This window comes from Crocodylus siamensis, chromosome 5 (genome assembly GCF_052110815.1).
Source record: "Crocodylus siamensis isolate JL-2025a chromosome 5, ASM5211081v1, whole genome shotgun sequence".
NCBI classification, from domain to species: domain Eukaryota; kingdom Metazoa; phylum Chordata; order Crocodylia; family Crocodylidae; genus Crocodylus; species Crocodylus siamensis.
Window position 1 is genome coordinate 189,430,383 of NC_143399.1, and position 15,701 is coordinate 189,446,083.

The window sequence follows — 15,701 nt, forward strand, 5'->3', positions numbered from 1 at the left end:
AAACCAGTTTGAACTCAGTTAAGTCAGAAACCACATTCAACCAGATTTATCTCAAACTGGTTTTGGCCATTTTGAAACTGGTTTATGTGCACTGAACTTATGTTCTGTTACAGGTTTAAACCAGTTTCTGATCACTTAAACCAGTTTGTGTGTAACTTCTGCCCGTAGTCTTAAACAAGCATTATAAACAATGGGAACTCTTATAGGCACCTGCACAGGTGTGGCATGTTAAAGGGCAAGTACCTGGGTGAATCTGGGATTTTGAAGAGGGGGTGCAGATGGTGTGTCATATCATTACATATAACACAACATACATTTTTCTCCAGTTAAAGCAAAACTAGGTGCTTTACTAATGTGTTAGGGAGGTAGCCCTGCATTCTTCAAATTTAAGATCAAAGAACAAACTAATAGAACTATTGGAATGTGTATTAATATGCTAGAAATATATAAAGTTTAAAAAATACAACTATGCAAAATATAATTAAAATATTCAAAATATATTGTATTATTAGTCCTGTACTCATTATTGTAACTGTCCATCTGTTATTAAGATTCCTAATACAAAATATAGAAGCATTGTAAGTTAGGCCTGGACAGAGCCACAGGAGGTCATCTAGGCCAACCCCCTGGTCAAAGCAGGACCATTCCCAACTAGATCATCCCAGCCAAGGCTTTGTCTAATGGTTTTGAAAATCTTCAAGGATGGAGAGTCCACAACCTCTCTGGGTAACCTGTGCCAGTGTTTTACTATCCTCCTAGTGAGAAAGTTCTTCCTAGTAGCTAACCTAAACTTCCCTTACTGCAACTTGAGACCACTGCTCCTTGTTCTGTCATCTGTTGCCACTGAGAACAGTCCAGCCCCATCCTCTTTCGAACTTCTCTTTAGGTAGTTGAAGGCTGCTCCTTTTCCCTAAACTAAATAAACCCTGTTCTGCTAGTCTTTCCTCATAAATCATGTCCCCAAACCCCTCAGCATTTTTGTCCTCCACTAGACTGTCTCCAGTTTGTCCACATCCTTTCTGTAGTGGGGGGCCCAAAACTGAACACAGTACTCCAGTTGTGGCCTCACCTGTGCTGAATAGAGGAGAGTAATCACTTTCCTGGGCCTACTGGTAACACATGTCCCAATACAGCCCATTATACCATTAGCCTTCTTTGAAACAAGGGCACACTGGTGGCTTGTATTCATCTTATTGTCCACTGTCACCCCAGGTCCTTTTCTGCAGAGTTACTGCCCAGCCAGTCATCCCCCAGCCTGTACTGGGGCATGGAATTGTTCCACCCTAAGTGCAGGACTTCACATTTGTCCTCATGAGATTCCTTTTGGCCCAATCCTCAGATTTCTCTAGGTCGCTGAATCCTAGCCCTACCCTCTAATGCAGGGGGTGTCAACGTGTACCCCTGAGGGGGTACTTGAACCAGTCCTAGGGTGTACATTCAAGTGGGCAGGGATGGAGCGCCACCACTTCCCAGTAGCAGGGCCGGGGCAGGGCAAGGACAGCGGTGCCCCTCTGTGGGGTTGGGAGGGGACACCACTTGCATGACGGGACACCAGTGCCTCACCCTGGCCTGGTGAGCTGCCCTGCCCTGGCCCTGCTCCTGGGAGGTGGCGGCACTCTGTGCCTGCCTGCTCGCATGCCATCCCAGCTCCATATCCAGCCATGTACTAATCCCTCCCCCTCTTGGTGTCTGGCCCCTTGCTATCCCCACCCCTCCTTGCTCGGCATCCAGCTGTTGGACATACTAAAAAAGGTTGAAAAACCCTGCTTTAGCATATCTATTACTCACTCCAGCTTGGTGTCCTCTGCTAACTTGTTGAGGGTGCTTTCTATGGCATCTCCCATCTTAGTTTCATAGTTGTTAGAGTCGGAAGGGACCTGAGCAGATCATCAAGTTCAACCCCCTGCCATGGGCAGGAATAAATGCTGGGATCAAGTGACCCCAGCTAGGTGATTATCTAGCCTCCTTTTGAAGACCCCCAAGGTACAGCCGAGCACCACTTCCATTAGAAGTTGGTTCCGGATCCTAGCCACTCTGACCGTGAAGTAGTGCCTCCTGCTGTCTAGCCTGAACCTAGTCTCAATCAACTTGTGGCCATTATTCCTAGCTACTTTGGGTAGTGCTTGGGGGAACAGGGCCTCTCCCATTCCCCACTGGTCCCCTCAGTAAGTTTATAGACATCCACCAGAACCCCTCTCAGCCTTCTCTTGTGGAGGCTGAACAGGTTTAGGTCCCATACCCTCTCCTTGTAAGGCCTGCCCTGCTGTCCCCTGACCATGAGACTGGCCCTCCTCTGGATCCTCTCGATGCTGTCCACATCCCTCCTGAAGTGTGGCACCCAGAACTGGACGCAGTACTCCAACTGCAGCCTGACCAATGCTGCGTAGATGGGGAGGATCACCTCCTTGGACCTGCTCATGATACATCTGTGGATGCGTGACAAGGTGCGGTTGGCCTTACTGACCGTGTCCTCAGATCGGCGGCCCATGTTCAACTGCGACTCAATAATGACTCAAAGATCCCTTTCTGCCTCTGTGCTGATGAGAAGGGAGTTCCCCAGCCTATAGGTACGCTGCTGGTTCTTTCTCCTAAGGTGCGGTACCCTGCACTTGTCAGTACTGAATCCCATCCTATTCTCATCTGCCCACCCCTTTAACCTATCCAGATCTAGTTGTGGCCTGTCCCTCCCTTCTAGCATGCCCACCTCTCCCCACATCTTAGTGTCATGATGAATTTGAAGAAAGTGCTTTTCACCCCCTCATTCAAGTCGCTGATAAAGATATTGAACAGTACGGGCCTGAGGACTGAGCCCTGGGGGACTCCACTGCCCACGTCCTTCCAGGTCGAAAATGACCCATCCACCACCACTCACTGGTTGTGGCTCTCTAGTCCAATTTGCAACCTGTCTGACTGTGTAGGCATCAATGCCACAGTTGCCTAGTTTTTTAATGAGAATGGGGTGAGAGACAGTGTCGAAGGCCTTCCTAAAGTCCAGAAAGACCATGTCCACTGCAACACCTGCATCCAAGCATTTTGTGACCTGGTCATAGAAGGCAACCAGGTTGGTCTGATGGGACCTGCCCCAGTGAACCCATGTTGGTTGCCCCTGAGCATAATCTCTGCTGGTCCCTCGCAGATGTGCTCCTGGATAATTTTCTCAAAGAGCTTCCCCAGGACCGAGGTAAGACTAATGGGCCTATAGTTTCCTGGGTCCTCCTTCCTCCCTTTTTTGAAAATGGGGACCACATTGGCCTTTTTCCAGTCCTCTGGCACCTGGCCAGAGTGCCATGAGTGCTCATAAAGCCGTGCCAGGGGCTTCGCAGTGACCCCTGCCAATTCCCTCAGCACTTTGGGGTGGAGAGCATCTGGACCTGCTGATTTGAACACATCCAGCCCCACCAGAAGTTCCCTAACTAGGTCCTCCCTGATCCTAGGCCTGGTGGTACCTCTCCTGAGTCTGTCCGGAATCCCGGTGGGGGACATGTCCCGGTCCCTGCTTAGAAAAATGGAGGCAAAGAATTTGTTAAAGTTTGTTTTGTTAAACTTTGTTTGTTATTTGTTAAAATCTTGATGGAGGTGTTGAACAAACCAGACCCCAGGACCAACCCCCAGGATGCTCCACTTGATACTGGCTGCCAACTAGGGTGGCCGTCATAGAGGACAGTCCGGTTGTCCTCGGTCCTCTGTTGATACGAAACCCGATGCCTTTATGTTCTCTAATTTTCTGATGCTGAAACAGGAATGTCCTCTATGATGGCCACACTACTGCCACATTGAACCATTGATTACTACCCTCAGAGCCCGATGTTCCAGCCAGTTTTCTATCCACCTTACAGTCCATTCATCCAGCTTATACTTCCTTAGTTTGCCTGAGAGAATGTTGTGGGAAACCATATAAAAAGCCTTGCAAAATCAGAGTATCTACTGAAGGTCTTCCTTCATCTCCAGAGCCAGTCATCTCATCATAGAAGGCAATCGGGTTGGTCAGGCATGACTTGCCCCTGATGAATCCAGGCTGACTGTTCCTAATCACCTTGTTCTCTTTCAAGTGTTTAGAAATGGATTCCGTGAGGATTGCTCCATGATTTTTCCAGGGACTAAGGTGAGGCTGACTGGTCTGTAGTTCCCTGGATACTGCTTTTTCCCTTTCTTAAATATGGGCCCTCTGTTTGCTCTTTTCCAATCATCCAGGACCTCTTCTGGTTGCCATGAGTTTTCAAAGACAATAGCAAATGGCTTTGCAATCACATCAGCCAACTCCCTCAGCACTCTCAGGTACATCCCATCGGGCCCCATGGACTTGTACATGTCCAGCTTTTCTAAGTGGTCCCTAACCTATTCCTTCACTACTGAGGGCTGCCCACCTCCTTCCCAAACTGTGCTGCCTGGTGCAGTAGTCTGGGAGCTGACCTTGCCTGTGAAGACTGAGGCAAAAAAGGCATTGAACACTTCAGCCTTTTCTGCATCCTGTCAGAAGACTTCCTCCCACACTTTGTGATTCTCCTCTTGCTACCAACATACTTGTAGAAACTCTGCTTGTTACCCATTACATCCCTTGTTAGCTGCAACTCCAATTGTGCTTTGGCCTTCCTGATTTCATCCCTGAATGCCTGAGCAATGTTCTTATAGATTTCATAGAGATTTCATAGACATTTGGGCTGGAAGGGACCCCGGAGGATCATAGAGTCAAGCCCCCCACCCCAGGGGCAGGAAGTCAGCAGGGATCATAGGATCTCAGCAAGATAAACATCCAAATGTGTTTTGAAGGCATTCAAAGTGAGTGCTTGAACTGCCTCAAGGGGCAGTCTGTTCCAAACCATGGGTGCTCGGACAGTGAAGAAGTTCGTTCTTATATCCAGTGGTGTTTGTGACCGTTCTATCTTGTTATCCCTTGGAGGGCTCTGGTGAACAGTCATTCCTGATGAGTACCCCTGATAAGTTTATAGGTGGCCACTAGATCACCCCTGAGCCTGCGCTTTTCCAGGCTGAATAGCTCCATTGCTTTCAGCCTGTCATCATAAGGTCTGTTTTACTTCCTTCTGATTATGTGCGTGGCTCTCCTCTGCACCCTCTCAAGCTTCTCCACATCATTTTTGAATTGCGGAGCCCAAAATTGGATGCAGTACTCCAGCTGCGGCCTCGCCAAGGCCGAGTACAATGGGGGAATGACGTCCCGGGATCTGCTTGAGAAGCATCTATGGATGTAAGCCAGTGTTTTGCTCACTTTACTAGCCGCAGCATCACACTGCAGGCTCATGTTCATCTTGTGGTCAACCATGACCCCCAAGTCCATTTCTATAGAGCTAACCAGCGTAGCACTACCAAGCCTATATGCATGGTGCAGGTTTTTCCTCCCAAGGTGGAAAACCTTGCATTTTTCGGTGTTGAACACCATCAGGTTCTTGTCCGCCTGTTTCACGAGTCTGTCCAGATCCACCTGGATCACCCTTCTGTCCTCAGGTGTGGATGCTTTACTCCAGAGTTTGGTGTCATCAGCGAACTTGGCCAGTCCGTTTCTGACACCAATGTCCACATCATTGATGTAGATGTTAAACAGTACAGGCCCTAGGACAGAGCCTTGTGGGACTCCACTGGTCACAGCACACGAAGACAATTGGCTCCCATTGACCACCACCCTCTGGGTCCTACTGCAGAGCCAGTTCCCCAGCCAGCGGATCATGGTGATGTCAAGGCTGCAGTTAGCCTCATCCATGTGGACACCAATGACACGGCTCAGAGTGCTCCTAGCTGGGTCATGAGGCACTTCAGGGATTTGGGTGTGGGGCTAAAGGGTCTGGGAGCACAGGTTGTGTTTTCTTCGATCCTCCCAGTCTCAGGCTATGGGCTGAGGAGGGAGGGGAGGATCCACATAGTCAACCAAAGACTGCAGCGCTGGTGTCATTGGGAAGGCTTTGGCTTCCGTGACCACAGTCCACCCTTTGGAGGGAGAGGCAGTGAGCTGTTGGGAAGGGATGGCCTCCACCTCTCTCCGTTGGGGAGGAGGCTCTTCTCAGCTAGACTGGCTGACCTGCTCCACCAGGCTTTAAACTAAGCCCGCCGGGGGATGGGGGGACTACTGCCGCTACTGGCCCATGGAGTGGCCCTTGCAAAGCCAGCAGGCTAAGGCACATAAGGGTTCCAGCCCCAGCCCTGGAACAAAATGTAGGCAAGGCAGTAGCCCCTAAGGGGACACTTGTGTGTCTATACACAAATGCCAGGAGCTTGGGAAATAAACAGGAGGAACTTGTTCTCCTCCTAAATGCAAATAACTGCGATGTCATTGGGATAACAGAGACCTGGTGGGACTCCACCCATGACTGGATCACGGGTATAGATGGCTATACTCTGTACAGGAGGGATTAAGTGGACAAAAGGGGCGGGGGTGTAGCTCTTTATGTCAAGGAAAGCTACGCATGCCTGCAAGCTGACATTGGCACCCATGGTGGATGACTTGAGACCCTCTGGGTTAAAATCCGTGGGGAACATGGCGCAGGGGATACTATGGTGGGGGTCTACTACAGACCCCCTACCCAGAGTCAAGACCTTGACCGGGAGTTCACCAGGGATTTGGCTGAGGCCACACAGTCTCAGTGTATGGTTGTCATGGGAGACTTTATCTACCCAGACATCTCATGGGAGGAGTGCTCGGCCAAATCCGAGCGGTCGCAAAGCTTTCTCTCGTGTGGATGACCTCTATCTGACGCAGGAAGTCTACGGGCCAACAAGAGGTAAAGCACTGCTTGACCTCATACTGGCAACCAGGGATGACCCATTGGCAACCTAACAATCAAAGGGAAGCTTGGTGACAGTGATCGTGAACTGATCACCTTCATCATCTGCCATAAAGCTGGCAAGTCAGTCAGTTGTACAGAAGTCCTCAACTTATATTCTTCCCTAGTTATTTGTCCAAGTTTCCACTTCTTATAAGCTTCCTTTTTGTGATTTTGTGAGTTGCCATCAACTACTACATTCCCCATCAATTCTTCCCTGTTTGTGAGCAGCAGGTCAAGAAAAGCATGGCCCCTAGTTGGCCGTTCCAGCACTTGCAACAGGAAGTTGTCCCCAACACTCTCCAAAAACTTCCCGGATTGCCTGTCCACTGCTGTATTGCCCTCCCAGCAGATGTCAGGGTGGTTCTCCTTGAGAACCAGGGCCTGTGATTGGGAGACTTTTGCTAACTGTTTAAAGAAGGCCTCATCCACCATTTCCTCCTGGTCTGGTGGTGTGTAGCAGACCCCACCATGAAATCTTTGTTGCTTTCCTGTCTGACCCTAACCCAGAGACTCTCAACAAGCCTATCTCCAGTTTCATACTAGAGCTCTGAGCAGTCATATGGCTCTTTTACATAAAGTGCAACTCTTCCTCTTCTCCCCTGCCTGTCCTTCCTGAAGAGTTTCCTTAGTGTCTTGATAGTGCCTCCAGTGCTTCTCTGTCAGTCATTTCTACACCTTAGTTTAGTACCACATCTGTTTTAAGCTTTTCAGCTACAGCTCAAACCAGTCTGCAAGGTTGTGAAATAAAAGAGAGGTGTTACCAGGAATGGCTGACAGACAGCAAAATTGCAGAAGAGGGGATCATTTGAATACAGGAACATCAAGACTTTTAAAAAGGATCATTAACACCACTGTGGAGTGGAGAGAAATTAGCAGGAATCAGGGAGCTGATAATGACTCAGGAAGTCAAATGACTCTCTCAGCAATGCCTGAATAGAAATGCTGCTGCCCCTCCCAGACAGTTGGCTTTAATGTCTGGGTGGAAAAGGAAAATGCACAACAGCACCCTGCTCTGGGTCTGCCCCTAGGCAAACCGGTGTTAATCTGATTACACAGCTGTGTCCTCCAAAGCAAGACTTAATTAACATGTGATTAGAGGCCTTACCAATTTAATCTTTGTGTGATTGACAAACTTTCTCTTAATTCTCGCCTCTTAGAGCTATCCGTCATAATTTAGAAATAACATATGCCTCCATTACATGCAATCTACTTGCAAATATTTAGCCTATCCAGAGAGACTTGAAAGAACTGCAAACAAGAATGCTATATATGATATTGGCTTCATGTTTATTGAAATATCAAATGTGCTCAGTGTTATTCAGGGCATAGGGATAATGTGGTCCATGTCTTTTTAAGTATTTAGAATTCTGGAATGTCAATTCCTTCTGTAACGCAGGTTGAATTCCATATAGATTAAGTATATGTTTAGGGCTAAGTACCCTCTCTGTCCACAATGGGTCTTCCATGACTGTGCTGGATATTGAATAAAGATTAAGGCAGAAGTATAAATTTTTGAGGTTGGTGGTGGTTTGGTTAGACTCTACTGTTGTTCTGTGACAACTATGGAAAATATGCTTGCCTTCAGAAACACAGTTCTTGTGCCAGTTGTGTTTTTTCCTTTTCTCATTCATTTTTTTTGTGATTTGCCTTCTCACCTCTTCGTTTTTACAATTTTTTTTTGTCCCTTATTAGCAGTATCCTTTTGACTCCTGTTGCATAAAAATCTTTGTCCTTATTCCATCTGTTAAAATGATCTGCAGTTGCATTCGTAATGCATGTAAAATATCCAACATGAAGTTTTCGATTATATCAGTAAACTTAATGATGAATGGGGGAGTTGATGCTGCTTACAACCACTGTTTCTGTGCCTGCAGCTGTGAGAAGACTTTACCATAACAGTTTGTAATTAGTAGGTGATGCCAGCTACTCTGAGCTAGAAACTTTGTAGATTCTTCTGTCCAATGGAGCTGGTGCCATATTAGCATGGCTTCAATGTTTGTGGTATTTGCCTGAGCCAGAAGGCTTGCATTCATTCTTATGTCCTTCCACTTGATATAGAGGTTTTTCCAAAGTCACTGCTGTTGGTAACGTTTGAAAGCTTTCAGGTGTTTCTGATGCATTGTCCAAATTTTACACCCCAAAATAAGAGTAGAAATGTCAACAGCCTGGTAGATGACAAGTGTGGTTTGGGTCCTGATATGTTCAAAGACAATTTCTGATATGTTCAAAGGCAGCACTGGCAGATTTTACCTAGTGTTTAACATCATCAACTGTGTTTACTTTGTGGAGAAGGTGCTGAGTAGGGAAACTGCTCAATATTCTCTTCTAATTGTAATATGTGGAGGAGCATCTAGTTGATTTAGGGTTAGTTGGTGAATTATCTTGGTTATCATGAAATGCCTAACCAATGCCAACTGTATACAGTCCACAGAAGCAATGAACAGTGACCTGGAACTCTTCAATTGAGTGGGCACGCATGGTGCAATCACCAGCATATTGAAAGTCAGTAATGGGGTTGTCTTGTATTTGGAGTGCAACCAGTTGATGTTAAAGAGATTCCCATCCGTGCAATACTGTATGCTGACTGTGGATGGAAGTCTATCAACAATAAGGTGTGGAATAGCTGGGACATGGATGGAAAAGAGTATTGATACAGTCAGACATGTTGCTTGCCTCCAGCTCTAAGGGGTTTGTTTCCTAGCCATTGCTTGGGAAGATTGCTGTCATTGTTATGATAATGGTAACAAATTTTGGTGAGCATACAGATCTCCTCAAGATCTTCCATTGGGTTTCACTGCTGGTTTGAATCAAAGGTGTTAGGTTAACAAAGACCATACAGAGATCTTGTTGTTGCTCGTGGCGCTTCTCCTGCAGTTATGTAGCAACAAAGAACATATCTATAGTACTTCTGAGTGGTCTGAAACCACGTTGGGACTCAGGTAAAAGCTCCTTAGCAAAGCAAGTGAGTCTGTTGAGAATGTGGGCAAGGATGTTCCCAACTGTGGGCAGGAGTGCAATACCATGATCATTGCTTCAGTCCATCTCCTTTCTTGAATATGGAACAGGGTGAATACTAAATAGGTCTGCTCTGTCATAATTGTTGCTCCCAAACTACATGTCTATCTCAGTTCCCAAGTACAAAACAATCATCTGCCATCATCTCTGTAGGTTAATGACAAGGGGTTTCTAATACACTAGCACCTGCCCCCATTGCCACTTACTCATTGCTGTAGGAATTGCTATTGAAGGAAACAGTATTACCTGTGTGTCTTCCTTTAATGTGGGGATGCCATTGTGAATCAGCAACCACACAATACTTCATGGGAAGGAAACCTTAATCTGGTAACAAGGAAAACCTAGGTGACCTGAGGTTTCTATTCCTCTGCTACCTTCATCCACCTTTGCAGGCATGGTGAAGTATTCTTTCTTAGTTTGTCTGCTCCACCAATGAGGGCTTTTATTTTTATTTTTGGATTGCAACTTATCTGGAAACATTGTTTTTGACCTTGCTGGCATGGATGACCCTACCAGAAGTACAAAACTCCATATGACATTGCTCTTGACGTCATTGGTAGACCTGTCTGCCTCTAAATAAGCTTAGATTTCCAATCCATTTGAATTCTGCATGAATAAAACATCATAATATAGTGCTGAGGAACATACATTCATCATTAATAATTTCACATACTTATACTCATTAAGTAGGAAAATTGTTTTGTACAAATAGTCCGTTAGTGAATGCCTGGTCTGTTTTGGAAATTGAAGGGAAATGTCTTTGTATACAAAGAGGCAGAAATCTTCTTAGGCCAGTAATTTAATTGCACATACTGGCCACTTGCCATGCCGAATAAATTTAGTTGTCTAGAAAAAAAGTACTGTCTCTTAGAGAGGGAGTGCCAGAAACTTTGACAGTGCAGTCAATACTGGTAACTTTTAACAGCCTACGACTGCATAGCTATTTATCAAAGTTACCCAGGCACACTAGCTCATAATAAGTGCATAAAGAATAAAGAATTCAGAGCCATCTGGAGAATCCCTGACAATTGCTATTTTCTAAGGACCTGGTCTCCATATCTAAAATCTGGACAACCAGAAAACAGTTTTCTGAGGTAGAGACGTGCAATTGTATGTGAATAAAAAAAAATGAATTGAAACAGCTTTGAAAGTAGGGGAGAAGGAAACTTGGTCTCAAAACAGGCCAGTTTTAAATTACGTTGATATAGATATTCATTTAAATTTAAAATGCTCATTGACTTCTTGGGTATAGGCACATGCCCAAAACTGAACCCTGGAGTTTAAAGTGCTGCTGTCAAAACCCAGTACTACAATCTGTCCTATAGTGCAGAGGGCAAAACTTTGACAGTTCAGTTAAATAGGAGTTCAAAAACTGTCTGAGTTTTTTTATATGTTCATAATCTTAGGAAAGGCCGTGATGAGTGCTCCTATTGTGGAAACACCCTCCTATTGTGGAAACTCAGGGTGCTGTCCCTCCCCTGGAGCACTGGCATTGGAAGGGACCTCAGGGACATATCACAGACGCTGGCCAGCTACGGATGTCAATATCAGAGCAGTCCTTCCTCCCCCCTCGCCTTCCCCCTCTTTCTTCTGAGTTTGTTTCCTCACAAGCCTGCCTCTGAAACATTCCGAAACATCCAAAACATTTGGGATAGTTTTGTTTCATTTTGGAGATATTTTGGAGCCTTCCATTTCATTTTGTATTCAGTGTTTTGGGCACCAAAATGGGCCAAAACACCTCCAAACAAAATGGCTACCGAAATTTTGCACAGCCCTAGTATTTATCTAGGTCAAAATTCAGGTATTTACTGTGGTTATACATTCTTGTCAACATGAATCTCTGCTCCTTGGTAATTATGGGCTCATTGTATTAGTTCTGTGACAACATTTTTACATGGTATTTTCATCAACAAGAGAGTCTTTGTAGTAATTTTTATGTATTTCATTTTTGTTTGCATTTTAGGTCCATTTTCCAGATACAGAAAGAGCAGAATGGCTCAATAAGGTAAGATGAAACTTAAGGTTAAAATACTTACTGTCTTTCTACATTTAATGTTTTGGCTATTAACTGATGCAAAGATCCCTGTCAGACTTGTAAAATAACTTGGCTTATCTAAGAGCCAGTCTTTCTTGGATCAATAATCATGACTCTGTTTTAAATGGTCACTAAATAATATGCCATCACTGAAGTGATACTTTTCAGTCAGCACTTAAATAATTAAAATCAGTCTTGCAGGCAGTTGAAACTGTATATGTAATAATAGTCATGTTTGCTGGTTTTTGATACTCTAGCCTTCTGGTTTATAACATGGAAGTAAAGTGGATTTTTTTCCCTTTCTTATTGGGAACCCTGAAGTTCCATGTGAAACATAATAAAATACAGAATAATAAAGCTGACAAGGTTCTTTGGGTGAATCTGATATATTTTATTAGATCAACTTAAATAGTTGGGGGGAAAAATGTAATCAAGCTTTAGGGTTCAAAAACCCTTAGTCAGGCTGAGGAAGTTTCTGCAGTTGGTGTGTGCTCTTCCTGGATGGAATGAAAAGTAAAGAAGCCAGAGGCTGGGCTGGTATGCAGACAAGATAGGCAGTCAGTGAAGATGTAGATTGAGGAGTCAGTGGGTGAGAGACAGGCTGGGTTGCGGGGGAAGAGAAGGGGAAGAATAGTGGAGAAGTACCTGGGAAATCAGATGTCAGCCAGGTTATAATGTGTTATAAATCCAATGTCTGTATTTAGTCCATGATTTTTAGTATCCAGGAGGTCGATGAAGTGGAGCTCATAGGCTCGTCTCTGGAAAGTGTTTTGTAAGTTTTTCCTTTGAGGATTAGAACTGAGAGGTTAGAGAGAGAGTGGTTGGAGAGAGAGTATGCCACCGCTTTGTGCTGCAGTGCACACGGTGCACATATGGTTTAATGAGGGACATATTGTCCCATTTTGGGCAAACTGCTCTTTCCCCACCTGCTGGTGTGCTACAGCAGCTGGGTCACAAGTGAAATAGTAGAGACGCTGTGACTGGAAGCCATATCGTTTCCCTGGAGGACTGAGACTCCATTTGTACCAGCGCACACTATTGTAGCAAGTGCCATGCCCCTTTTTTCCTCACCATATTTTTTTTTGCTGCGGGAAGTCCCAGTAGTAAATATTGCCCCCATGGTGCAAACTGAAGAACCTGAATATGCCTGCATGCCTGGATGTGGCTTTGATGTGTGAAGGCTTTTTACCCTGGTGTCCAATGAAACTACATAGATAGCGTACAACTCTTCAATATCATCTTTTTCTTTCTTCCCAGACAGTAAAACAGATGTGGCCTTTTATCTGCCAATTTATTGAGAAACTTTTCCGAGAAACAATTGAACCAGCTGTGAGAGGAGCAAACCACCACCTTAGTACCTTCAGTTTCACAAAAATTGATATTGGTGACCAGGTCAGTTTCTTTTAACATTTGACCTCTTAAATGTATCTGCTTCTTCCCTCGTGTTTTTGCTAAAGAAGCATTAACTTTGTCTTTTTTGAGCTGGGGTTGCTGCTATAGAGAGAATGTTTCTAAAAAATGGGGAAGGGCCCAAAGAGTAATCTTTCAATTGCCTAATATTAACATAGTTGACTGTATTTATTACTTTCAAGAATAATTTGAAATTAAATCCATGGGTTAAAGATATTTTATATAAAGAAACTTTGATCTTTTTTTAAATATAGTTTTACCTTTTAGTTTATCATCTATGCTAGTATTGCTACTATTGCAGGGGCAGGCAATTATTTCAGCTGGAGGACTGCTTAACGAGTTTTGGTGAGGTGTCAAGGGCCACAAAGGTAGCTCCACCCCTTGACAGATGCCCTGCCCCGGGTTGCCATTTTGGGACTGGAAGTCCTGCCTCCTAGGCCCTGACCTTTGCCACTGGAAATCCTTCCCCTTGCCCCCAGAAGTATTCCTACTGGAAAGGGATTTGCTATCTTGGACCTAGGAAAACAAATTATATACTAAAAATTAAACATTGACAAAAACATATTTTAATTTTATCAAAAAATATATTTTTGTCCTGATTTTGTGCGCGTGTGTTTGGTGTATATATAGAGGTGATTGCATAATAGCTCAAAATGAAGTCTTACTCTTGTATATTGGGCGTGTGGAAGGGTATGGGTGGGTGGGTGTGGGGTTTGTTGGGGCCTGTGGATGTGTGTGTATGTAGGGTGTGTGTGGGGGGTGTGGATGTGGGGGGATGTTTGTAGGGATTTCATAGATTTCATAGACATTAGGGCTGGAAGGGACCTCGGGAGATCATCGAGTCCAGCCCCCTGCCCAAAGGATCCCAGCAAGATAAGCATCCAATTTACTCTTGAAGGTGTTCAATGTAGGAGGTGCTTGAACCACCTGCGCTGGCAGACTGTTCCAGACCTTGGGGGCTCAGACAGTAAAGAAATTCTTCCTTATGTCCAGCCTGAAATGGTCTTGCAGGAGTTTGTGACCGTTCGACCTCGTCATCCCTTGGGGCACTCTGGTGAACAGACGTTCCCCCAGATCCTGGTGGTCACCCCTGATAAACTTATAGGTGGCCATCAGATGACCCCTGAGCCTGCGCTTTTCCAGGCTAAAGAGTCCCATGGCTCTCAGCCTGTCATCGTAAGATCTGTTTTCCTGACCTCTGATCATGCGCGTGGCTCTCCTCTGGACTCTCTCAAGCTTCTCCACATCCTTTTTGAATTGTGGAGCCCAAAACTGGACGCAGTACTCCAGCTGCGGACTCACCAAGGCCGAGTACAAGGGGAGAATGACGTCCCGGGATTTGCTCGAGAAGCATCTATGGATGCACGCCAGCATTTTGGTCGCTTTACTAGCCGCAGCATCGCATTGGAGGCTCATGTTCATCTTGTGGTCAATGTTGACCCCCAAATCTTTTTCTTCTGTAGTGCTAACTTCTGTAGTGTGATATGGAGGTGTATGCGTGGATGGGTAAGGTGTTGGGGGGGTGTGGAGGGGAGGTGGCTGTGAGGGTGTGTGCGGGGGCTGTGGGTGAGCTCGGGGTTGTTTGCTGTGTGGGGTATGTGCATGTAGCAGTGAATAGGGATCCCCCCAGAGGTGTGTAGAGGAGTGTGTATGGGGCTAGTGGGCGGTGAGGGTATGGGTGGGTGTCATCTTTGTAGGGTGTGTGATTGTGTGTGCGGAAGGGTGTGGTTCTTGGGTTTGTGGAGGAAGGTTTTTGGGTATAGTGGGATGTGCATGGGAGTTCCCCTACTCACATGTGCATGCCCTCCCTGAGGTGGTTAGCACCCACTCCCACCCCGCAACAGCCCAGAGCCCACATGCCCTGCTGGCATTTGCCACTGCCAGCAGTGTGCAACCCCAGCACACCCCACACCCGCTCTGGACTCATCCCAGTAGGAGCGGATCAGTAGAAAACTGACCCACACAACCCTGACCTGGCCTGCCCCGTGCCTGCTCCGCACTGCCCACCCGTGGTACGTCCTACCACCCTGTGGACATGCAGCAGGGCTGGGGCAGCTCTCCAGTGGGACTGCCTTTCTAAGCAGCCCAGGTGGTGACAGCTGCTTCTGGCTGCCAGTGGCCCCAGCCCTGCGGTACCAGTGGGGATTCGCGCTGCACAACCCCGCCTCACGCCTGCTCTGGATTCACCAGCCCAGGCTCAGCAGCAGCGGCGCAGGACAGAAACTGTTGCTGAGTGCGGGGGGAAAAGCGGCCCTTCCCCCTCACCACCGCCAGGCTGTTCCTGCTACAGCTGCCCAGAGCTTGCACCATGCTGGGCTGCCCTATGTCTGCTCTGCACTGTCACCACTGCTGTGCTGGGCAACACAGAGGCAGTGGTGATGGCGGTGTAGATGCAGGGCAGCATGGTGGCTCTGGGTGGCTGCAGCAGGAGCAGCTTAGCAGTGGCAAGGAGGAGCCACTTCCCCTCC

At 46.3% G+C, this 15,701-nt stretch overlaps 1 protein-coding gene across 4 annotated transcripts in view; it reads left to right on the top strand.

Moving 5' to 3' along the window:
• The window catches only part of ESYT2 (extended synaptotagmin 2), a 147,889-nt gene that overhangs the window by 43,702 nt on the left and 88,486 nt on the right, over positions 1 to 15,701 (top strand). For all 4 annotated transcript variants that reach the window (XM_090047595.1, XM_090047596.1, XM_090047597.1 and 1 more), the window contains exons 2-3: positions 11,752 to 11,793; positions 13,081 to 13,215. In XM_090047595.1, the coding sequence (XP_089903721.1) occupies positions 11,752 to 11,793; positions 13,081 to 13,215 (177 nt within the window). The remainder of the gene's footprint in view (positions 1 to 11,751; positions 11,794 to 13,080; positions 13,216 to 15,701) is intronic.